This window comes from Apteryx mantelli, chromosome Z, assembly GCF_036417845.1.
Source record: "Apteryx mantelli isolate bAptMan1 chromosome Z, bAptMan1.hap1, whole genome shotgun sequence".
NCBI lineage: Eukaryota > Metazoa > Chordata > Aves > Apterygiformes > Apterygidae > Apteryx > Apteryx mantelli.
This window is the reverse complement of record NC_090020.1, coordinates 22,584,542-22,610,504: the sequence shown is the minus strand read 5'-3', so window position 1 is coordinate 22,610,504 and position 25,963 is coordinate 22,584,542. Positions and strand designations below refer to the sequence as shown.

Here is a 25,963-nt window from a genome sequence, read left to right as displayed (position 1 = left end):
AAATCTGTACATGCCAGCAGGCAGGGTCCTTAAAATTTCATTTGAATATGACTCCAAATATTTCCAAGTTACATCCCCTTATATCCAGTTCATTTTAATAAGGCATAAGAAAAGGAACTGCTGTTCTTCCTTTTTTTTTTCTTTTCTAAAAGCATATAGACAGATTATTAAAAGAAGTCTTTTTTTCATCATATAGTAATAAGCCTACTTTGAAATTGTGATCATTTAAATGCTAGCAGCATTTAACAAGTATCCAAAGCACAAATACTCAGCTGGTGTCACAGAAATTTAATTATGAATGGGCATCTGGGTCCAATAGTGGATTTCACTCAGAGGACTCATTCACAGAAGGAAACATTAAATCAAAACCAGATCCAGCTGTCCTGTGCCAGCTCCTGGGAATTAAAGGATCTTTAAAAACTGTTATTTATTGCAACCTTTTTGTTTCATTTGTCATTTTAGCAGAATCACTCAATATGAAATGGAACCAGAACACACCATACAGCAGCTTCTAAGATGAGCTCTTCCCCATTTTGTAGTTAAGCACAGATACACTCACTGCCCACATTGAGAACTGTCGCCAGCTTCTCTTTCCCGTATTAGAACTGGCCCACACAAGATTTCTTAACCTGCAGATAAAGCGATTTTGAAACATCTTTGACCATAACTTTTTATTGGAAAGAAGGTAAATGGCTTGGGTGAAGGATAGCATACAGGGGTAAATTAGTCTAGTTAAAAATTAAATTCACATTTTGGATTTCTCCTGTTTCCCCTTCCCCTACTGCTAAAAAACAAAGCCTAAAAACCTACTGCTGGCCTTCTTAGAATTCAGCATGATAAGCTACCAAACAACCAAACAATAGCTTTAGAAATTACACCAGCTGTCTATCTGATCACAGTTCCAATGCCCAAGAGGACTGGACAGCCCATAGGTTAACAAGGGACAGCTGAAGGGGGTGGAGGCGGGAAGATAAGAGTAGCAACTGATGAGGGAAATATTAAAGTTGCAGTCAGGGTTGTACTCTAGTGGATTTTTTAAGAAGCTTTTATAACACCACAAGGCAGTTGAGCTTGAAGAGAGACAGAATAGCAGATAAAGCCTAAATACCTCAAATGTGTTAGCTATTCCTATCTTTACAGATTTAACTTCTAGACAGCAACTATGAAAATCTTAAAAGAGCTTTGTATAAGTAACTGAGCTAGAATACTAAATAGTGGGTATAATTTATTCCCAGTAAGGGCCTTCCCCTAGTAGTTACACTTCCAACATTTGGTGTGGCAAGCAGGGCACTCACTTTTCCACAGACTCCTAAAGGACTATCACACAGACGAAAAGCTATCACATATCTCGCTACTTTCTGTTGTAAGCGCTAGGTTCACTACTTTGTTTTCAAAGTAAGCAGACCAACAGCTGACTGAGTTAAAGGTGATGTGTTTTTTTTCATATTCTCTTTTTCTTGTCTTAAAAAAAAAAAAAAAAAAAAAAAAGCAGCACAGGTATATATTCACATGCCTTAATATACCACTGGAAAGCAGTCCTATCTCAGTGATAAACTGAGTCCTGCAAATGTTTGAAACACTTTTGTTTCAAGACATCTAAAATAATCAAGTAGCCATTTGCATGATTTGTGATCACAGGATCTAGGTAGTAGAATTCAGTTTCTCAAATGTGGTTCTATACGCAGGTTATCATAGTAAGCCGTCTTTTACATTAAGCACAATTTTTTTTTTTTTTTTGAGAACTATCTCTAGTTTGCACAAGAAAAGCAGTTAGCGTTACTAGCCTCCCTAAACAGGAAAAATCTCCACTGAATCACTCTGAATTCCAGACAACTTTAAAAAGCAATACACTAGGTAAGTATATTCTGCTGTGGCAAGCAGTGTTTCAGCATAACATCAAATTATCAGAATAAGTACAAATTGGTCACATTTTAATAAAAATAACAAGACTTAAAATAACAAACAGAACGATACTAAACGATATTAAAACAATAGTTTAGTAATGATACTAAAAAAGGAGAAGTACACAATTACACTACTTCATAAACTGTTAAAATTGCATACATTGTAAACACTGTTAACCAAGTTATTTGAAAGGCAGACTACAATTCAGTAATCAGTGAAGTGTATTTTAATCTTCACAAGGTCAGTCCTCACAGTCAGAAGGCAAAGACAACAGTAGCTTACATAAACAAGTACCCTCCATTTGAAGGAAAGATCTAGAAATTAATTGGCACTTTGACCTATCTCTTCGAATGCATTCTCCTCTCAACCAATTCAGTGCACTGCTACCACCCTTGTTCAGAGCTGACAACTGCCTGAGTTTTCAAGGCAAGATGTCTAAAGACCACGCTCTCATCCTTTGAAGTTAACAGAGACCTGAATGTGCAGAATTTCTCAAGAAACTGACCGCTTTTGCAAGGTACTCTTTAAACATACTGATTTTCAAAGGCTGTAATCTCCAAACTATGCTACTGTAGTCAAAGCATATTAAAAAATATATTTTATTAAAATAAAGTGCATGTCTGAGCACATTTGTTCCATGCTAACATCTGTAACATCTTTTATAATCACACTTTTATTTATTGTTCAGAAAAGAAGCATACCAGAAAGACTTCAAGTGCAAAGGGCTCCTTCCACCTCAGAGGAGAGGCATAAAAGCCTAACCCAAAAGCCAGCAGTCAAAACACTAAAGCTGTTTGGTGGTTTTGACAGCCACAGCAACAGATTCATCGATGCATCTCACTGAATTCATTCTGGCTGATGTCAGCTCTAGTTGAAAATCCCAGGATCAACATAAGGGTATGCAAGAAACTCCCCCAGTTTATTGCCTTCCGCATCATAATGGAGCATTCGAAAACAAACATCACAGAAGAAACAAGGATCCTCTGGTGCCAGACTGTCTTTGTTGGTTACCCACCTGCAGGTTACAAAATACAGGTGTTTTCCATGAAAGTCTAAGACATACATGACAAATGTCTCAACGTTTTACTCAAAGCTGGGGATGTGAACAGCAAACAACAGTTACAAAGTTATAATGACCAGGTCCTATGTAGGTTGCACACCTCCCACCCCAAGCATACAGCTTCTTTCCAAACTCCCCACCCAGTCTGTGTCAATCCCAACTGCTATTTTACACAGCTTACAGTAGCATTTTCTGGGGAACTCCTCAAACCTGCCTAGCTGGTACAGTGAGTAACCAAAAAGAATTGCTTACAGGAAGCCCCTGTCCACCCTGTGGCAATTTAAGTCAAAAATAAATCTGTTTACCCTTAAAAGAAGAGCCTTTGATATGGAGTAGATTTGCAACTGTCTCAAACTACTCTGAACAAGAACCAAACCCATTTGGAGGGATACAGGAAGGGTCTGGATGATGCAGGCAAGACAAAGAGAAGATTGCTGCACACCCAAGCAAGCAGTGAAGTTAACACAAACACAGCTGCCAGCACAAGGATGGGCTGTCATGTCTCCAAGCAATTTATGGTAGCACTCGGAGGCCCTGACAGCTCAAGGCCTCTAGCGATTAAAGATGCTATCTGCACAGATTAGAACAGGCAGGACAGCCAGCCAAAGCAGCTCTGGCTATCCATGGGTTAGCATCTCCCCACATAAGCTTAGTGCTTAATCCTGGGTCTAATTTAATGCATTTACATCACCTCTGGTAATGCCTTCCCCGTTCCATCTTCCCCCCACACTGACCCTTTGTCTCCACCTCCCCTTATGGCCAAATGCCTCACAAATTACAGCCACCTGTGAAGGCATCCTAGGGGCTCTGCTAAGCACACTAGGATGGGCTCCCACCATGATGGCAATTGGTTCTTTGCCTGATTCCAGGGAAGACTAAGGCCAAACAAGTAAGATAACAGAATACAACTGCTTTGTCAAACTGAGGCAGAGTGCAAGCTGCCCTACAGAAAAAAGGGCAGCAGGTGCTTTTGGAAATAACTCATCTAGAATTCTGTGAAATCAGGGAGCCTAGTTAAGTCCGTAGAACTCCCTGAGAGTGATTTCTACTGTATCTAATGATGGGCTTTCTTATGTCTATGTAAATAGCATCAAATACCAGAAGGAGCACCAAGTTCACATTCCGTTCCTTTAACTGCAGAAAATCTGTGCATCACAAAGTTCCTTCAAGCTGTAAGGCCAGAGCTTTCATGCGGAGAGCATGAATTTCTGTCAAGGGAGTGGGGGGAAGCTATATGCCATCTTCTAACATAATACAGTAAAATCTGGAGATTTTAAGTTGCACAGATTCAAACTTCTCTCTACATATACATTGGATTTCATGAAAGCTCTGTAAGGTTTCTGGCAAAAGAATTTGAATTATGCGTCCTGTCACAAGGGAAAATGCAGCATTTTCTCCCAGCAGCAAGATTTTCAAAAGTAAGCAACTGATCAAGAACCTAGCTCTATGCATGCAGAAAGAACCCAGTTCTTTCGATCATCTTAAATCATCTCACAGCGAATACTTCCAGCAAGAGACCTTTTCCAGGGCTGGGAGAGGACAACCTGCCTGAAGATCTGATATTTAGATCAGATTAAGATAGTATTCTGATATTTAAGAATTTTAGCATATCACAAATACACACAGAGCTTTGATTTTTTAAAAAGTTAGTAGAGGCACCTAGAAAGATTTCTTGAAGAAGACATTTTAAAGGGATGGAGAATGCAGCATACCTGGCTGTATACATTTTGCACACAAAGCATTTTCTGGTACATAACCAGTGTTTCTTGATTAGCAAGGGATAGAGATTTCTGTCTAGGCAGTCATCATGATGAATAAGCCTTGGGGAAAAAAAGACACAATAAAGACACAACCACATTTGAACTGATCTGAACATAAGCATGGACATTGAGAATAAAGGCATGATTTAGATCCTAGTGTAAATTATGATGAAACTTCCGTTTAGTATCTCTTAACAGAGATAAAGTCCTGGAGCTCTGACTGCTCCATCCTTGGCTTTTATAGTCAAGAGTAAATTCAATTTGTATTAGTAACTCAGAAGTATGCAGACCTTCTAGTTTAGGCATTCAAGTAAGATATAATTCAGAGCACTTAGTAAGATATAATTCAGAGCACTTAAACTTTAAAGCTTACATCTCCTACACAGACTAATAGAGACACACAAACATCACCAGAGAAATGTTTAGAGGCTTATAATCCAGAGATCACCTACTCATGACACCTTTGCCTTTTTGGGGTTGTATTCCTCTTTGGAAGTACAATTTATTAACAATGCTTAGATATATCAGGCTTCCGGAAACAGAAAATGATTTGCCTCCCACTACAGACAGTCAGAATTATGCTACTCACCATACTCTGAGCATACACTGAGCGGAGTACACGTGAGTACATGTATATGAATAATCAGCAATAACTGTTGATGTGGTTGCCACATCACAGCCACTATTACCTCCTCTTACTTTTCCTTGCCTATCCACCTCAGCCCACCATTTCCACTCTTCTGTTCTATTCTTACTTCCCGCTGCTTGGCATCAATTCCAAGCTAACAAGCACAGCCGACTCTAGCCAGAGGTGCTGTCAACACTGTGCTCCCCAGTGCTCCAGAATTAGTATGCAAATATGCCACATGCTTGCTTTGCACAGAAAGTGCTTTTCACCTTAGGTACCATTCTCCCCAAACTGCAGTCATGCTATGCTAATTAGAAAGCAGTATTTTTATACAGAACAAATTATACATTTAAAAAAAAGTGCAAGGGAGATCACTTTATTTTCTGCAGAGATGGTCACATGCATATGTAATCAAATCTTAAATAAAGTCTGCAAAAGGCAACTGAATAATCTTCAAGTTACTCTAACAAACATTCAACACAATGTCTGAAGTTCTTCCACAGAAGGCTTGCTTTCAACTACAAGAGGACTCCCAAAAAGCAGCAACTTACCTTATATCTGTGACAATGATGATGTGCTCACAGTTCCCTTGGTGGCAGAAAAGGTATGGAAAGCCAATTCTGAGGGACAAATCATTAAATGTGTAGTCTTCCATCTTAGCAGACTGAAGATTTCCATAGCCTCTGTCGTGAGATTCTGACCACTCAATAACTGTTCTGAAAAAAGAAAAGTCATCAATGTAGCAAAGCTAGAAACTGCAAATGTACAGGAAAGGAAGGCCACTTTCCTTACATTTTAGGAAACCTGCAAAACTCTTCACTGACATACAGTTAAAAGACTGAAATCAAAACAGTTCCCAACAGTTCATAATAATATGAAATAATTTCATAGTAAGACCACAACCCCACAGAAATGTGCACGGTCTGTAGACATCTGCCTCTAAAGCCCCAGCAGGCAGCTTCCTAAAGAGTTTGTTTTAAATACACACCTAACAACTGCACAATTTAGATTTCCAAAATTTAGGAATGGAGGGGCAGTGGTCACTGTTGCAACTATTTCTTGGCCTTTCAGCACATCCATACACAAAAGACTTGCACTTCTACAAGATTTGCAAATGTCTTCACTACAAGATTGGCACTTCTACAAATATATGTTATAACAGTCTTTTCCATGAGGATCATCATCACCCATGGACAGAAAGAGGAGGAGGAGCAAAATAATCCATTTCTCTGAAGTCACACACCAAGTCCAGCAACACAGGAACTGAGTCCAAACCCATGCCTCTTCCATATCACCTGTTCTAACACCTTGATCTCCTAAGTTTCACCAACATGTCAAAAAGCCCATAGTTTCTTATAATAAACAAGCATGTAATGTTTAAATGGATAGTTCTTAGGCTCAACTAGTGTGAGCTACAGTTCCAAATAAAAGAAATCTGAAACTTTCCTTAATGTCCTCTCAGATTTCTTTTCCTCAAGAGTCAGAGTCTCCTTGCTCAATTCAGCATGAAGGCATTCAGCACATTTTCAAGACTGAGCAGAATAACAGTAGGGGCTTGTTGTCTTCCTACCCCATCTTCTACCTCATGGGCAAGTTTTTTGGTGGTCATCACAACTAGAGATTGTATTTAAAAAGCCAATAAAGACTGGCAGCTGTCAATGTCTTCCTCTCTGCAGCCTCCTATCACAACAGAGCAAAACAGGACCCAAAGGAAATAAATGCATTCTTCCCCTTTTCAGAAGGGAAGTGGGCAGAAGAAGCAAGTAAAGTTAAAAATAAACATCTATTTAAAAATCTATTTAACGTAAACAGATAGCATTTTAAGTCCATTCTAACTTCATATACTAGACTTTCCAGTCCTAAAAACACCACAAATCATTAAAAAATGGTTAAATTTTCCTTCCCTAAATGTTTTCTCTCATCAATGTATATACCATACCTGCTCAGATCTCTGCACTCCGGGTATCTTTTATCATTATAAAAGATGCCTTCAAAATAAAAGAAGGCAGATTTGTAGAGCTCCTGAGAGAAAGAGGGAGAGAGAGATAAAGTGAAGTCTGCATTAGTGTTACAATAGATTAAACACTCAAAGCATTACAAAAAGTTGACAAGAATGTGCACTGTAGGTATCTAAATTACATAAAAATGCCTCATTCTATAGGTTTCTAAGATAAGCTCTGAACAGGTTTTAGATGCTGATGTCACAACAAGGCTTACACAATTGCTGACTATGGAGTCACTCTGCTGATGTTACACTCAAGCCAATACAGGTTGTATTAGTTCTCTCATTACTATCCCCATCTTAGCATTTGCAGATTTCTATCAAAACACAAAACACGAACACAAGCTTCACTTTGCAAGAATTAAGTGACTGCAAAGCACTGACAAAAAAAAAAAAAAAAAAAACACGCCACACACTCAGCAAGGTCAGGACAAACCTTGCTACAAAACACCATGTGCTGGGATCACAGAGAACTCTTGCAATCCTGTCTCTTCCCCCTCCCCCCCTGCCAATCAGTGAAGACAGGCACATGGGAGCAAGTCCCTAGTCATATCCAGGGAATTAGGACAGACATGCAATTTCAGAAGGTTGAATCATCCCACTTTTGGGGTCTCAAAGAAATCCATCATCCTTCAAAATGCACCCCTAGTTACACAATTTATCACATGCAGACAGGCTGTTTGAACCAATCTTTTCTCTGCCAAAGATAATTAGCATTTTATGGCACTCATCAGCAGTGCCAGGACTCATTGGATTCTGAATCATCTCAAGAAACGAAGCTAACCCTTTAGCCTCCTATACACATGTAATAAATTCTACAGCAGGACCACCTAACTGTTTAAGCTACCATAATAATCATGTATTAAAAAGCAGGTTCCAAGGCACCTGCAACCTCATAAAATAAATGAGGGGAAAACATCCCACTGAGACAACACAACCAAGTATCATTCTGTTCATCTATACTGCTTGCGCAACAACATTCAGAGATTTGTCTTCTTCTAAAACTAAAAATTAGAGACAAATCATATTTTTACAAAATATTAACTACATGTAGTGTTGGAACTTAAAAACAGCTATACAAGAGCAGGAAGAAGTGGAACAGATTAACATGACATACATATAGCCAAAAGACAGAGAAAAAGAAAACATTTAAATACACATGCGATTTACCTTCTAAAAAAGGAGTCACTGGTAACCTAAGGCAAATATCGGTTTACCGTAATTTCCATTTTTTGTTGCTATTGTCAAAACAGTTTTATAGAAACAAGTGACTTCAGGAGAGAGAAAAAGACTAGGAAAAGCTGTGCTTTTTTATCCATGGAATTTTTACCTTTGAATTTGAATTGCTCTTCCAGGTTCTTTCTGGCATATAAAAGGAAGCTGTTTTGGTTCATTCTATAATATCCTAAAGACTGAGGCCAGATTACAGTGTATGCTATCAAGATGAACACAGTCCCTGTAGAGGGCTTAGCAAACAGTTAGAAGAGGCAGGAAACAGCCTTGCGCAGTGGATCTTGAAGCAGGGAGATGCCTCAGACCAAGAACCCAAAGCAAGCAAGAAACCATACTGTCCAATTACTTTATTGCATTTTGCTGAAGAAAAATAGTAAAAAAGTAATAACCTGTCACAAGAGCAATATAGTCACCATGCAAGTCCATCCTGGCCTGGGGAAAAGGGCAAGCTGCCTTGCACAGCATTTGTTACTGGAAGTAACTGGAGGTTTAAGGACACTGACTGAATCCATCTGGAACCATTTCAGAGTGCAATACTTCTGTACAGACTGTTGCTTAGACATTCTGCATATGCTGTATGTGCATGCAGAACTATAACACATAAAAGTGACATTAAAATACACTGCATACATGTACAGTTGAACTGTTAAAAAACAGTTACAAAATATAAATTTTCCAATATTTTCAATTGCACTTTGAAGATCAGAAGCGCTATTTACCTTCTGGCAAAAAACTTATCTGCTAATTATATACTAGCACTCAGGTATTGCACAAAGCCCTTTTAAAACCTGTATTTTCTTCAAGTATATGAAACACACTTGAATGAACCTTTCATTTGTGGACCTCAAGAGTATTTTGACCATGTATATCCCAGATGTGCATGAAACTCAGATATTGACAGGATTACCTAACAAAGTGAGGTGGACCCAAGTTCTACACCCTTCTCTCTAATTACACTATGTACAAGCTTACACATAAGTGAAAGTTACTATTAAGTAATCAACAGAAGAGCATGCAGGCAGATGACACAGATAATGACTGGAAAAGGTAATTTAAAGTGGCTTGGTTTCCTTTCCATCACTAACATGGTGATGGCTATCTCATCGCAGCCCCATAACTCAGGAGGCTCACTGTATGTTCCTAAGTCACAGGATCCTGATGAGGTTGTTACATGTCTGTCTGGAAGCAGTCTCTGCCCTCAAAGAGCTTGCAAATCAAATAGGAAAACCATGGCCAACTAGGTACTCAAGTCCCAGACCAATTTTATTCCTCATTAATAATCATTATTAATAATAACTTCACTCATTAATATAGAATGAATGTCAATTTGTGCAAGGGGATCTCTTTCAGGTTTTAACTCTAAGGTGTCAAAAGACAGGAAACACAGACACTGGGGCCACAGATGGAATCCATGACTGGAGAGGACTCGCACAAAGGCATAGTGGTAGGAATGTGTTTTGCATTGAGATGATTTGTTCAGGCCCTACATTGTTACCCTCCCTGGTTCTCTAACTATAAAGCCTAAATACTGCTACACTCTGGCAATTCCTTACCAACTTTTGAGGGTCACACAGTTCTGAGTTAGTCAGTGCTTTAAAGTTCCCCTAAACTTCAGAAGACTGCAGTCTGTCAGAGCGAACAGAAGGTCACAGCAGGCACTGTTATATACTTATTGGGAATTTCAGTCACATCTTTCCTGATGAATGCTGGCCAGAAGTATGGCTTGGAGACATTTCTTCCTCTAAAACTTTGCATTATCCTTCAGTCTGTGAGGAGGGATTCCCCATTACATTTCTCCAGGGAACCCCGGTAGTAGTAGCCTCTGCATAAAAGATCTAAGACCCTTGCACAGAAGCAAAGGCTGACAAAAAAACAGGAGTAGTAGGAATAAAAGACAAGTTAAATCTATTTACACAATAAAATCAAAAAAGCCTCTCTGTATCAGCTAACAAGCTACAGATGTTTACCTAATATATGAGAGCAGGAACACAGTCCTTTTGCATAGCCTGTATACTCCAAGTGCACTTCAAGGGAGGCCAGGGCTGACATCAACAGGTAACTTACACACATAGCCTCTTTTGTGGAGTCTGGGAGTGCCATTCAGATCTAAATCTGCCTCTCAGACCCTTAAATTAGTCAGAATTTGTTTTTCTATTTGGAAAAGCTAATGTACTTCTGGCCACTTCTCTTCCTGACTGAAAGGAAGCAAATCCTACCTCACTGACAGTTAATTACTGTCCTGCTGAAGCAACATGCAAATTTTATCATGAAGACTTTCCACACACTAAGCCAACACCCCACTGTGAGTTGTAAATTCACAATCATGGCTGATGCAAACAACTGGAATTAATGCACACGGCTCATTATCAACTCTTGATGGCAGGCCAGACATGGTGGTATTCATTTACTTTGGGGAAATCATCTGTGTCACAAAGCCAAATCTCAGCCCTGTCTTTCATGACTCAAATGTCTCCTCTGCATGACCAGGAAGAGTTGAGCCTCTAAACTCAGAACTAATCAACTACTGTTTGACTAGATAGCAGTAGAAAAGTTTGTTCATATTCTTCCATTTACTTCTGCACAAGTGAAAAGACTAATACCAGGGATGTCTTTCTGTTTTCTTAAACAAGAAGGTGCCATGTTTTTCCATATTTTAATTAGAATGGGTCTTTTTCATGGATCCTTTTTGCACACCCAAAAAGAACAGCAAGTGACTGGGGTGTGCAGCAGAGGGAAATAACCTTCATTCCTATGTTTGCTCAGCAACACTTGCAAACACCAAAGCATATAAGTTAAAGTGAGAGGGCGAACCTTTGGATTTCTATTATCTCTGTTATTTTAGAATACAATTTAATGAAACGTTAGTCCACAGGCTACATAAGAACTTACTGCTACTAATATTACTGTCCAGCGGTAGCACTTGACATGCCATCAAGAATGCACAAATCAGGTCAGCTTGGCAATGCCACCAGGAAGTAGTTAGTTTTGGTGCAACCCACAATCGAAACCAATCCATCTAAATTTAGTGCTGAAAAGAAATCCCCCCTCCCTCTCTCTTGTATGTTCTTCAAGTTCCCTACACATGCAGGGCTTTCCAAGTAGAGGCTTTTACCTTGCTGATGTGCTCTGGTGCTTGATCTGGCTGACTGCTGAACTCACCACCTATCTGGAGGTCACTGACACAGGAAATAGAGTCTCTCAGCTCGGTAAGCTTCTGACTGCCCAGCGCAAGGACTGTCTGATAGGGCTTGTGATCTTTATGCTACAGAGAAAACAACATATGAGCTTCAAAAAAAAACAAAAAACAAAAAGAAACAAACAAAAAGAACATGTTCTTCAGGATCAGAACTACTCTTTAGAGACCTCTTGGGGTCACTCGCAGCACCACAAGGCACATCACCTCCCCATACAAGATTGAAAACAGTATCTTGCCTCAGCCTTTCTTAAGGCTGCAGGTGACTAGAGAGTTCTCTTGAAGCCCAAAAGCTACATTCCCCACAAGAAAGTGCAGAAAAGATAGGAAGCCTGAGCAAACTTATTTCAAATGCAGAAAGAGTACTTTATTTTTCACGTGTTACATATTTTGAGCTTTCTGTGAAATCAAGTAACTGCTCAGTAATTACTGTAAGAATTTCTTTCTGTAATCCACTAACAGATAATGAAAGCCATATTCTAACAAGACCTTGAGAAGTTACCACAGTTTAAAGGTTTACCTTGTGTAATACCACACTCCCTCAGTGGTCTCCCTGATTTTAGCTGCTTGGGGAAGCAAGCCATTATCTGAGTGGAAAAGGCATCAGAATACAATGTAGAGGATTCAGTACCAACCTTCTGAAATATGACAGGATAGAAGATATTCAGAGTCAAAAGCAGTTCTCCCTCCTCAACTAGATCTACTGGATTGTCTGGTCTCTTTCCAATTGCATGAGATTCCTGGAAAAATAAAGATATGCGTACATATTATATTGACAACTGCTGATATACCTCCTAGATAAAAGTTTGAGAAACTCTGTCCTAACTGTAACTCCTTTTCAACTCTGTCTTAGTGTAGCCTTCTGAATTGACAACAGTCTAGTTCTTTCAAGACAGGGAGGTAAGAAACTGCTGTAATTACTTCGTTCCTCAGCTCTGGACTAACTGAATTATTTCCACGAATTAGCAGCTGGGTTCCACCAGGGCAGAGGAGCGGCTGGCAGTCTTTATCAATTTCTACCGCTTCACTTGGAAGCGCCCTTTAGATGCTTTCACATCAAAAGGGGGATCACAATTCCCAGCTTGAGAAAGACTGACCTAGAAACCCATACGCCATAGAGTGAGGTTAACAAAAGTTAGTGCAACACTGTCTCTTATTAAGGAAGCTGGACATAGCTGGAGGTCTCAATTTCTCCAAAATCCAACCCCCAAACCCTGCCACACAGCTATATTTTAGAGAAGAACTGAAAACATTTCCATCCTACTCTGTTTAAGACATAGCTCCAACTGTGAAGATGAGGGAGGGCACTTTTCTGTGGCAATCACAGTTTCCTACTACTTCAACAAACCAAGAGAGAATGCTGGTTGCAAAAAAACTTCTCACAAGCACAAAGTGCTCTTCAAATTTAATAACAGAAGTGTGTACTGCTGTTCAGTGTCAGTGCAGAAATACATGTGCTCTATTCCTTTGTGTCCCTTTCCTAGCGTGAACAGATTCCAAACTCATGTTGGTTACTGCTTACATCCTATGTCAGATAGCTTGGTCACAACTGGCTCTGGCACACAAATCGGTTACCACAGCCTCCTTAAAGGATGCAGTAACTAACCACATGCGTGTCCTTCAGAAATAGAAATAAGACACCATTCTGTGAAAACCTGCACCTGGGCCTCCAGACTGTTGAAACAAGATCGCACATGACAGATCAGGAAACCACAAGGGAAAAATAAATATTAAACAGTCACAAGTGATGTCCCTCCCTCTCTGTATCTCCATTCCTACCTTTTACAGCAGCTCATGTCTGTCTTGTTCAAGTCATGGACTCCAGCACCAAGAGATTTAAGAACTTAATTTTTCTATCTAGGATCTCTAGCTTTACTGGTTATAAAAAAATCTTCAATAAAAAGTAAAAAGAACAAATAAAGTAATTCCAAAACAGCTTCTGAGGGGCTGATCACCGCACTCTTAGTTCCTGACAGCGCAGAGTGGCTCAGAAACGTGTTACACAGCTCAGAATTAGGAAGCTACTATCACCATGCCTCTATTGTCTTCCTCTTACAGCCCTGCAGAACCAAGGCCACAAGCATTTATACATGACAGCTTAGACTCTAAAACAGGACTCTAGGAGAAAAGACGCTAAGCATTTTGTCTAGTCCAACAGAACGTTCATGTGATACTCAGTACACTGGATCCCCTACTTGTTTGCTACTAGAATAGTGTGTAAGAGTAATCATACAGTAGTAATAGGCTGAGTTCTTCCTTACTACATTTGGTACTAACAGATTGTAAGAGAAGAGTTCCTGTCTCTAAAATGTTACAGTGTGGATTACCTTTCTATAAAGTCTCTCTAATCTTAATTGTTACCTGCAAACTCATAGTCTACACAAACAACACACAGATTCACAGGAAAGAGAGAGGGAAAAAAAAAAAAAGAAGAAGAAGAAGCAACCAGAGGTTGGATTTTGGCTATGCTGGATTGTCATGAGATCCTATTGGGGACAAGGAACCTTACCATCTCATAAGCAAGTGTTTCTTGTCTGCAAGCCCGATCCACAATTATGGTTTCTTCTCGCCTCTCTAGTGCCTTCTTTCTAATTCTGAAGGGCAGGAACATAGGAAAAAAATTCATTAAATAGCTTTATGCACTAACAGCTAATCTCTAGGCAGATTTTCAAACTACACAGAAACTATTACTGTATCTTTTTCAAAGAGCAGAACTTCTGGCAGTCTTAGTATGACAGACTATGTTGTGATACTCTCTCTTGACTCTAATGAAACCTGGTGGTACAAAGACCAGCTTAGGGAGTTCCCTCCCCGCCTCTTCAAAGGGTCATCCAAATTAGTGGGCAGCCTTACAACACTTGTCCAGAAAAACAATAAAATCTCATCTGAGCAGGCTCTTCTAGAAAAACCATTTTGCTACCTATGAGGAAGCTGTTTCAACTATTCCTCCCACTTCAGAGGAATTCAACTCATGTTCAAGTACAAAATAAGATGAAAAAATAAACCTTCCCAACCTCAAGACATAGAAACCAGAGTATCATTTCTAGAAAAAAGAGTATCATACATAGAATATCTATTACAATACACACATTTAACCACTGTATACTGAACTCACTTTAATTTCCAGGACAAGTCCTTTTACCCTGAGACCTTCCTGAAAGTTTTCAGTAACAACAAAACTAACATTGATTGCAACCTTAGCACACATTTCTTTGCATTAGTACTACACAAAGTGAAATTCAAGGACAATAAAAGTCTGAATTGGCCAAGTATGAGTTTACAGCTTACTAAGTGATGTAACTGTAACAACTATGGCTCAAACATATGAAATATGTTATTTCATATGGAAATGCACAGGTAAAATTAATGAATTCCATTAAGAATAGGGACAGATAACAGAAATACAAGACTGCAGCTTGAACACTTACACTTTGGATATCACAGTGTGAGTCTGAGCCACTGGAAATAAGAGCTTACAGATTTATTTCACAAGGTTTTGGGGGAATCTCCCTTACAGCCTTGTGTGAAGTTCCCCTCAGTATGCAGGCATGCTGCAAATGTAGGTGCCATTTCAGAGGCATCTAGCACCATAACTCCCCAGGTCTTTCAGTAAGCAACAACCACTTCAGTGAAACACTTCAACACAGACAGCATATTCTGTATTTCTTACTAAAACATTCCTAAGTAACATTAAAGCAGAACGCCAATACCAATTATCCTATCAGGATATGGTGTTTCTGCCCTTAGAGTATTTCTGGAAACTGCTTCAGAAAGCACACCATTACCTGGAAGATGAACATGTGATCAGCCACGCTTTTGTTATGAGGAGGGTTTGTTTTTAAATCAGGATTCTGTTAGGGTACCGTAATGACATACCGAAGAGTCAGTAGACTGCTATTGTCAGGAATCACTTCTGGGTCCTTTTCTTCATCAGAAGGCATCAACATATCAACACTAGAACAATAAACAAAACATCTATTAAACATTTTTTCATAATTACTTCATAATTAAAATCAGTAAGATACTCAGAAGGAACAAAGACAACAAAACATGAATAAAGAAGATAAAGAGCTTATATTCCCTAAATCAAAACAAAAGGATAGTATGGTTGTTAAGATAAAGAACCAGAAGCCAGAGGGCTCTGGAGTTTATATCTGGCCCTCCCAAAGACTGGGCAAGTTTTATCTTTACTTTGCATTCTGTCTCACCAAGCATAGCTCCTTACAAAGGTTTAACAAGCCCAGTTCAAAATATGTGACAAACACTTTACATAAACTAGAAACATCACTTGGCTTTTTCAAATCTTACCACCTACTGCAAATTTCTGATGATACAATGGAGAATAGATTCAACCATAAAGCAATCATTAACCTCAATAAACTGTATAGCAAAGCTAACACCCCTTCTGGGTACAAACATAGCATACTGAGCATAGGCAAAGCCACTACATTCACACATGGAGTCACTGCTGTGTTAAGGCAATAATTTACACCGTATTTCTTCCAGTGAGAATAAGACAAAGCTTATGCAAAAGTGAGAGGACTACTCTTCCTTGCACGCTTTTTTCCATCCTCAGATCTTTTTCCTCCTTGTTGTTCATGTGTCTGCACAGAACTCAACTGATACAAACTAAATCTAACTAGAATTTTTTGCTCCAGTGCAAATCACTAAACAATGTAGGAAGTAGAACAATTGCTTTTGGCTGCAGCAATGACCTGAATTGATTATAATGACACCAGGTTTTCGTAACATAAATGAGGATGCAACTTCTTATAAAAATGCCACAAAAATGAACCCTGTGAGACACCATATCTGCCCCCTCCATACTTTTAATAATATAAAGTTCTCCTAAGCCATTTCATAAATGATTGAAGTCCCCAGCTGAAGGCTGCTAGAATACTGACACTATTGTAATAGTATCTGTTACCTTTTTATACAACACAGTGTTGGTTCAAAGACTGCAGTCACTCTGTATTAGTAAGAAAAGAACTTTGTCTATCTAAATTACAAATTGTCAAGAAAATATTATTTAAAATAGAGAAGTATCAACCACTGTGAATCAGACTTGACCTGTTCTGTCTCCTATTTGCTTGCAAAGTATATAGAGAAAGCACTCATAGCATTAAGTCAGTGTCCAGTTTGAAACCCAGGAAACTCTTATGCAAACCCACCTCTATATATGGACAAACTAACCATTGGCAAAGCTCAGAAAATAAAGTTTTAGAGAGTACCATCTATTCTTAATATAACTTACAATTTTACAAGATGCTAAAGAAAAAGAATATAATTATGTCCTTCAGGTCAACAATATTGTTAGGTAATAGTATCACTGCAGTAATGAATAAGCCTTAAGAGTAAAACTGCATAGGAATATACAGTAATTGAGAAGTTGGGAATCAACTGATATCATTTGACAAACAGCAAAAGTCAGACAAAATTTTGGTTCTGGGTAGATGGCCTAGTTCTCATGACCCAGCACAGTCACTTTGTATTTAAGATGATTTGGATTTGCTATTGTTTCAGTACTTTCTTACCATCCAGCAGTACACAAAGAGTTTTAACCTTCCTCTCTTAGAATTTTATTTCAAACGGAAAAACTTTCTTTTAAGTTAGTGAGAAAAGGGGATTCATCATTCAGATGCACCTTTTTACAAGAAGCTGTGTGGCAATTAGTTACAACCTCTTATTAAAATAATCAACCTTATCCTTAGATTCCCACTTGAGGAACTAAAGGCAGAGACAACTGAGCCCTAAATCAAGTGCAGACTGAACTGGTGCTGAGGAATAGTAATTTATTAACAGACTGGAGAGGATCATGAGAACAGAGTACAAGCAGCAACCTCTTAGATGGGGCTGTTCTCCTCCATTCAGTGTAGATTAGTGATATGAACTGCCCACCTATTTAAGTAATGTATAGCCCCTGCTGGGTAACACAACTCACAATGCACTGTTCTGTGGCCAATTAAAAAAAAAAAAATCCATCTCCCACCAGCTCACTCAGACTTGCTTATCTAAGTCTTCGTGCATGTGGGCTAATGTTCCCATTCAGCAGAGAGGCCTGAGTCACTTAAGACCTGACATTTTGCAGACATCTCTGTATGTTCTTCAAACAAGCAGGCTGTCTGCAGGATCTGAAAACATCTATTACCTCCTGTTACAAAATTTCACCTGCATCAAAGGTGACAGTCTCCAGTTCCTCTCTATGCACAGGTGTGATGTCAGAACGCAGCAGCAGTACTCCCTGTACTCTCCCTCCCGCACAGCACTACCCCAGAACATGCCAGGGACCTCTGGCTGTGCTATCGGCACAGTGTCCACTGTGCTCCTGCTCTACAGTTCCCCAGTGAGTAGCTCCATGCACACACAGTATAAAAGAGAAGGAAGGCTAGCTGCTTCCTCATTTGCCTTGTAAGGACAGAACTGTGGCTAGAACAAGTAGAAACTTGCACTGGATCCCTGAGAAGCCCCATAGACCCTAGGGAGGCCAGACACAGATATTTCCCACCTTGGAAAGTCAGAAGCCCTCAATTTCTAAAGGAACAATACACAGCCTTCTGTGTATCTAATAATTTATGACCTACCTCATGATAACACATGCTTTGAAACCTTGGAAGGCTTTGCTGTATGGCTCTTTCCATAGGCCACAGTAGAGACCCTCCAGAGTAACTCCACTGAGGTCAATGGAACCACACCACTAAGACTTGGTCTGTGGTCCTGTGGTTTTCTAGATGGAAAGTACATGTCAATCCCTTCTGAAAACAAGACTAAGCATTGGTGTCATACGCCTAACACACGAAACTGCATGTGATACAAAATTCGCAACCAGGCATAACTCACTCCTGACAACCACAAGTATGGGATTCCACAGTGACCCAGCAGAGAATATCCCTAGGGAAACAGGACAAAGAATATCCCATCTACTAGTGCACTCAATTATAGGAGAGGGGAAAACAGTGGCCAAAGACACTAGCCAAAGTATTTCATGGACACTAAGGTGAACTGTAGGAAAGTGATGAGGAACAATATTTGAAGGTCTCACTTGAGAAAAGAATACAAGGAGTTACATGGAATTGGTGTCCCCTAGAAAGATAATTTAAGAAGGTTAGGAATAAAAAGTCTAAAGGCAAATCTGTGGAAATTTGGACTTGGAAATAAACTGCCACTGAAGCATTTCATCACGACTTTACTTTTCTCAGAATGCTATGGCAGCCCAATCAGCCTTCCCAGTTTTAGAAATTTACTTAAAAGATGCTTTAATATTTTGCCTGATGTTTCCCTGGTAAACAGATATAGTGTTTATATTACCCTTTATATTGCATGTATTTTAAGGGCAGTACTTTCATCACCTTTGAGACACTAATACTGCAAGATGCTAAATACTAATATGTTAAGACGCTAATGCTAGCTTAATGCAGCTTTATTAGCACATCCCTAGAGATATTTACAACTACCCCTTCTAATAAAACAAGAAGGTGAATTAGGGCTGAAGTGGAATAAGGTACCTGTAAACCTCACCTCCCCTGACCTACCTAAAATCCACACTGATTTGAGTCTACCTTGCTGTCTACCTTGACTTCAGCAAGGCTTTCGACACTGTCTCCCATAACATCCTCACAGACAAGCTCAGGAAGGGTGGGCTAGATGAGTGGACAGTGAGGTGGACTGAGAACTGCCTGAATGGCAGAGCTCAGAGGGTTGTGATCAGCGGTGCAGAGTCTAGTTGGAGGCCTGTAGCTAGCGGTGTCCCCCAGGGGTCAGTCCTGGGTCCAGTCTTGTTCAACTTCTTCATCAGTGACCTGGATGAAGGGACAGAGTGCACCCTCAGCAAGTTTGCTGATGATACAAAACTGGGAAGAGTGGCCAATACACCAGAGGGCTGTGCTGCCATTCAGAGGGACCTGGACAGGCTGGAGAAATGGACAGAGAGGAACCTCAGGAAGTTCAAGGAAGGCAAGTGCACCTAGGGAGGAATAACCTCAGGCACCAGGACAGGTTGGGGGCTGACCTGCAGCTCTGCAGAGAAGGACCTGGGAGTGCTGGTGGACACCAAGTTAAGCATGAGGCAGCAATGTGCCCTTGTGACCAAGAAGGCCAATGGTATCCTGGGGTGCATCAGGAAGAGTGTTGCCAGCAGGTCGAGGGAGGTGATCTTCCCCATCTACTCATTCCTGGTGAGGCCACATCTGGAGTACTGCGTCCAGTTCTGGGCTCCCCAGGACAAGAGGGATGTGGCACTACTGGAGCAAGTCCAGCGAAGGGCTACTAAGATGATTAGGGGACTGGAGCATCTCTCTTATGAGGAAAGGCTGAGAGAGCTGGGCCTGTTCAGCCTGGAGAAGAGAAGGCTGAGAGGAGATCTTATCAGTGTGTACAAGTATCTGAAGGGAGGGTGTCAAGAAGATGGGACCAGACTCTTTCCAGTGGTGCCGAGCGACAGGACGCGAGGCAACGGGCACAAACTGAAACACAGACAGTTCCGTCTGAACATGAGAAACAACTTCTTCACTGTGAGGGTGAAAGAGCACTGGAACAGGTTGCCCAGAGAGGTTGTGGAGTCTTCTTCTCTGGATATATTCAAAACCTGCCTGGACGCGATCCTGTACAATGTGCTCTAGGTGGCCCTGTTTGAGCAGGGGGATTGGACTAGATCATCTCCTGAGGTCCCTTCCAACCTCAACTATTCTGTAAGCCTGTCCTACATGTACACAACAAATCACTCAGAAGGCAAAAGAGAGTAACAAGCAAACAGAACAGCATTCTTATCAGTTCAGATCCAAATGAGTAAACAAGGATTTTTTCTTAATTTCCCTGCATTCTGTTTGGTCTTCACAGAGGAAAAAAGAGATCACTGTCTCAACCACAGCCTATTGGGATGTACAGCAGGTTAAACATTACTCCATTCCTTTTCATCGGAAAATCTTTAATCATCAAGAATACTTAAATGTGTATTATGTCACATATATTCTAAACAAGATTTTCTACGGGTATTAAAAAACTTAATCCTGACTTTATGAAAGATTCCCATAACCCACTCACATTTGCTTTTTAAAACAGATGTAGGGAAGTATCCATACCATCCCATCTCTCTTCTACCCAGAGGAAACCTGCTTAACTTCCAAGAAGAGTAGTTCACAGTCAAAAAATAAGTTTTTACATCAAGGATGTCTTCACTTCAGTGCATAGAAACTACATTTAGGCCAATATTAAAAGTGGCCCAAAGACTCCATTGAACAGATCTTGGAATAGTCCAGTATTGTCATCTCTTCTCATAGGAGGAATACAAACAGCACAGAGCAGACAAGTGAAAGTGATCAGAGGTAGTGATTTGAGGCTGGCCTATGTGAGGAGGGACTCAAGAGACTAGGACTATTTAATTTGAAAAGCAAAAGCACATGGAAATTAGGAATTGGGATTTCTAGCCTGCACAGGGGAAAAGTCACACCAGGATGTGCAGATTTATCTTCGTTCTCCTGCAAAGGCAGAGGGCAACTGCCAGATGACCTGTTCATTCCCCCAGATAGATCATCTGTCCTTTTTTCCTTCCCCAAATCTTTTCACTACACAGCACCACTTTCCACAACATACTCAGCAGTGCATGCACACAGCAGATGAAATGTAGCAGTCACAGATGGAAGGAAGCAGAAGAGAAGAGAAAGTGGAATGATGAAAGGGAAGAATAAACAAAGCATAGAAAATCGGACCAACATTCAAGCAAAAACAGCAATAGACAGGATCAAGCAATAGCATTTCTGAAGACAGTCAGCTGCAGCATAGGAGCAGTCAGGGACTACATCTACCCTGGGAAACCTTATGGAATAATTCCCACAGTTGCTGCCACATCAGAGTAGTTGCACCTTCTGTAATGTAAATGGCAGCCTCCGCTTTTAGCAAGCCTAGTAATGGAAAAAAACAAAAAAACAAAAAAAACCCCACACACCACAATCCCAGTCACCAGAACTATGACAGCTGAAGACTGGTTTAGTTATGCTAGTGATAGAAGAAGTAAGAATGTCTGGCAAATTTTTCTTCCACAGTCAAGGCAAGATATAATTCAGTAAATGGTGATTTCTTCCTGCCTTAAAAGTGCCTCTGAAAGTCTCAATTTCTGAATGGCTTACTAAGCTCTCTCCATTAGACACAACACTCTCCTATAGGCGTACTTTGGCTCAGACACTAAACTCAGAGCTCTTGGGCTCCTATTCCTATTTCTACTTGTTTCTTGCCTTTTGTTAAAGCAACAACTATTCCTACCTCCCTCTCTCCTTCTCCTGAGGCATCCTCATCATTTAAATAAACAACAATTATCAGATGAACTTTTTCCAGTTAGTGACTTTACTAACTTCAGTTAGTGACTTACTAAGTTTACTTACTTCATTATTACTGGCTTTATCATAATTCACGTTGCTACAATTCAATTTGCTGTATAATTATCCCCATCATTTGGGTTATAGCTCTGAAAATATTTAGAAGGCTGTACCTGCTGGACAACCTCTGCATTTCTTTGTATGTATCACACATGCAGGCCGCTGAAGGAAAACTCATCAATGAGAGCTCAATGTATGGCACAATTCTACCTACTTCACAGAGTTTTTCCTTCTTACATCACATTTGAGATTAAGTTCATTCTATTCGGTATGTGAAAGTGAACAGCTTTCATCCTGCATTTGAAACAACTAGAAAATATTTTGGTGTCTCTGAGATGACAGTAAGTGAGGGACAGAATGTGCCCGAAGCTACACAGACAGCAGCAGAAGTCTGACATGACTTTCTTATGGATGCACTACAGACAAATCACCAACTGTGATGCTTTCTGCAGGACTTTCTGGGTGAAATTTGGCTTTTCTTGCAGGCTGAGTAAGACAAGATGATTCTAACTGTTAATCTGACCTGAAAATCGAAAGCCTTTCTGCTTTAGCTTGTTAGCTCCTGTTGCTTTAGCCCCTGGATGGTTCAGCCCCTTTTTCAATACTATCTTGCTGCACTCACTGGTCTGCAAAGACAAGCAAAGACACATGGGAGCCAGCGTAAAACAGGAGAGTGATTTCCTAGCCCTAGTCCTGGCTAGGATGCATGCAGAAGCAGCACTACCCCCATGGGTAGTGACTAGCATAGCTCTGAGGTAATCCCCGGCCTTGCTAGACAGAGCCAATAGCAGCAAAGGACCCAGGCAGGCCAGGGCGTTACTGTGTGCAGCCAGTGAACTGCACTCAGCCACAAACACTTTCCTGGATCCTTTCTCTCCTGTGAATAAGCTGTGTCTCTCATTTTACAACTGGGGCCACCTAAAACCACACACACTTTCAGCTACTGAAAGTTTTACCTGGCAAGCAGTATGTTGCTACGTATTTACTTCAGGACTCGGCTGCTTGCTCATGACTGCAAGGCCACACGGTCAGGTAAAATGCAGACTGACAGCTTCTGCCAGGATAGCGCTGTCCCCCAGAGACATGGTACATTCCCCGTATCTCCACCGGATATTTACCCCGGAGGAAGAAATAAATAATTCGGCCGCCGCAGGGCCGGTGGTCGTGCTAGGCTCCTCGCGGGGGCAGCTCCGGAGGAGAGGAGAGGAGAGGAGGGGAGCGGGGGAAGCGCCCACCTGCACACGGCCCGCAGCTCGGCCGCCGTCTCCGCCGCGCAGCCCAGCTCCGCCGCCACGGCCGCCTCCGCAGCCGCCTCCGTCGCCAGCGAGAGGTCGGGCGGCCCCAGCCGCTGCCGCCAGCCGCGCCCCAGGGCGCCCACGCAGAACACGCGCGTGTACAGCTCCGCCACCTCGTAGTCGGGCACCGCGTCCGCCGCCGCCGCCACCCTGCCACTGCCGCCGCCGCCCGACATGGCCGCCGCCCCCTGCCCCCGCGCGCGCGGTGCCCTGGGAACTGTAGTCCGCCGCAGCCGACCGTTAACGGCCGCTGCCGCCGCGGCGCCGCCGAAAGTGCGTCACCGCCGCCTCGCTGCGAAGGCGCCTCTGCGTGCGCGGCGCGGCGCGGCGCGGTGGTGTGCTGCGTGGCGCAGGGCGTGGAGAAACCGGCTGCTTCTGGAGCCTGGAATCAGCAGTTGTCGTTTACTTAGCCGAGGGAGCAGCCTTAGCTTGCTGCGTCCTTCTTAGGCAGCGTTAACTGCAAAGTCTGTGTTTCCAGCCTGCGCGTGGTTAAACACCATCAATGCTGGATGATGTGAGGGGAAAATATGGAAGGGTGGTTTCTGCCAGAAGGTAATACAGCCTAACTGCTGATATCTGTAGGTATTTAATTGTGTCCACCACAAGTTGGGCCTCTGTACTTGTGGGGTGCCTTATGGGAGAGGAGGGCAGTCACGAGATGGAAGGCACTGGCTGCAAAGTTTGTCTTGTAGTACTGACATCCGTGGATCCTGCCATGCGCATGTGGTGGTATTGCTAATTATTTCTGCAAGTGTCTGGTATTGCTTCTTAAAAAAATTCTAAGGAACAATCATTTAAAATGTACCATCTTCCTGATTTCACTGTGATAAGAACTCTTTTGTCATGCTTTATTGGAGAATTGCATTGTTTCTTGTGCCTGAAACAGTGTTGTTCTAGTACCTGGAAACTCCCATTTGGAATAGTGTGACAGAGCTGTCATTAGCCACACATGTTAAGAAAGAGGCAGAAGTAATTCTGGACTGATCTAAGGTGATATACCTGTATTATCAGTTGAACCACAGCCTTCACAGTCACTTAAAGCCAAAACGATCTATTACTTCTTTAAACACTAAGATAGTGTTCAAAAGGAATCTCTCAATGGGTAGTTTGGAGGAACACGGTGAAAGTGAGATGAGAAAAGTTCATGAAAGGAGATCAGGGTCTTTGCAGCTCCATGGAAAGGGTAGGATGCCAAGAGCAGAAGAAGGTCATGCAGTTGGCCTGCAGCTTTGGCAAAAGAAAATAGTTAACCGGTGGGAAGAATGTAACTGCACAGCCCTATGATACAGGAACATATTCTGCTTCATTTAGCCCCTATATCCTCCACAATTATATCCACACTTGAACCGTATTTCAGTGCTGGATTCCTTCCTTAGCTCTCACTTATGTCTGCTTCTAATTACAGTTCTTCTTTATGGAGGTTTTGCCAAGCTTCAACCTCATCTTTCCTGTCCTTATTGACACTCTTACCTTTCTTGTCTTCATCCATCACATGACACTTCCCAGCTCTGGCGGAAGCTCTTGATTAAGGGTTGTTGCTCTCACTTCCTGTTATAACCTCCCTGAAACCTACTAGTTGTCCCATGAGGGATTCTCATTCTGATTTCACAAACCACGCCTGCCTCTTTATTTTCTTTGTTGTGATCTCCCTTTGAGGGCATGTTCTGTTTATGTTATGTCCATACCTTTCACCTTGATGCACTTGCAACAACCCTGAAACTTGAAAACACCCCACCACTGATGTGATGTAGCCACATCTAGGATGGATGTGATGGGACTATACTCATCTATGGCATAGCGTTGGAATAAGCAGGTAGGAGCTTTTTGGGCCAAGAGTAGAGGAATTAAATCCTACTCTTCCAAAAAATTGTTTTGAATTTTTAATGTTCATAAAAAGAAAAGATGCTGGTTTCAAAAGCCTTGTGTGGAAGATCAAACATACTCAATTGTGTGGAACTCCATGGCTGGATTTGATTGTAAAACTATGTGAAAATACCATCACAGAATTCCTCAGCACAAGGATGGTCACTGCTGGTAGGGAGTATGGTTTGGAAGAGGTTAGAGACTGCTGTGCCTAGAGACTGGTCCGTTAGGGGTGTTCAGTTAGATATATGTTACGAATTTCCCCCACTGCCTCTCTTTCGTCTCTCCATGATAGATTCAGTTTTGGAGTTCTTTTGTATTCATTAAAAAAACAAAACAAAACATGCTTTTAGGTTACTACAGCCTTAAATCTGGATAAATTCCAGCCCAGGGAATAGCTAAATTGAAAACACCAGAGCAGAAATTATTGAACTGAGAGAGGATAATATGTTTTCTGTTTCATTTCCCAACTTCAATATTAAGAAGTCATATACTTAAAAGCAATTCTGCTCAATCCAAATCCTCTTAAGAACAAACAGAGCTATTTATTTTTATAGCTTGGAATTAATCTGCCCTTTATATACTAGGGCACAAGCACATGAGCATTTCAAGCTTTACAAGAGGTAGTTATTTTCTCTGCTAGAGAGACTTCAGTGAATT

General features: G+C 41.1%; 1 protein-coding gene across 1 annotated transcript; it reads right to left on the bottom strand.

Moving 5' to 3' along the window:
• Nucleotides 1-410: 410 nt before the first annotated feature.
• On the bottom strand, nt 411-23,616 carry SNAPC3 (small nuclear RNA activating complex polypeptide 3). Its single transcript, XM_067316034.1, has 9 exons — nt 23,381-23,616; nt 15,658-15,735; nt 14,291-14,375; nt 12,417-12,521; nt 11,701-11,850; nt 7,293-7,375; nt 5,905-6,069; nt 4,678-4,785; nt 411-2,920 (listed from the first exon to the last, which is right to left on the bottom strand). Exons 1-9 carry the CDS (start codon nt 23,614-23,616, stop codon nt 2,773-2,775), a joined length of 1,158 nt encoding a protein of 385 aa, XP_067172135.1. The 3' UTR covers nt 411-2,772.
• Between the last annotated feature and the right edge of the window lie 2,347 nt (nt 23,617-25,963).

Coding starts and splice junctions, on each gene's coding strand:
- SNAPC3 (XM_067316034.1), bottom strand. CDS start 23,616: ATGTCGGGCGGCGGCGGCAGTGGCAGGGTGGCGGCGGCGGCGGACGCG. Junction 12,522..14,290: donor AAACACTTGCTTATGAGATG/GTAAGGTTCCTT, acceptor TTATTTTTCCAG/GAATCTCATGCAATTGGAAA. Junction 11,851..12,416: donor ATCCTGTCATATTTCAGAAG/GTTGGTACTGAA, acceptor TTTTCTCTGTAG/CATAAAGATCACAAGCCCTA.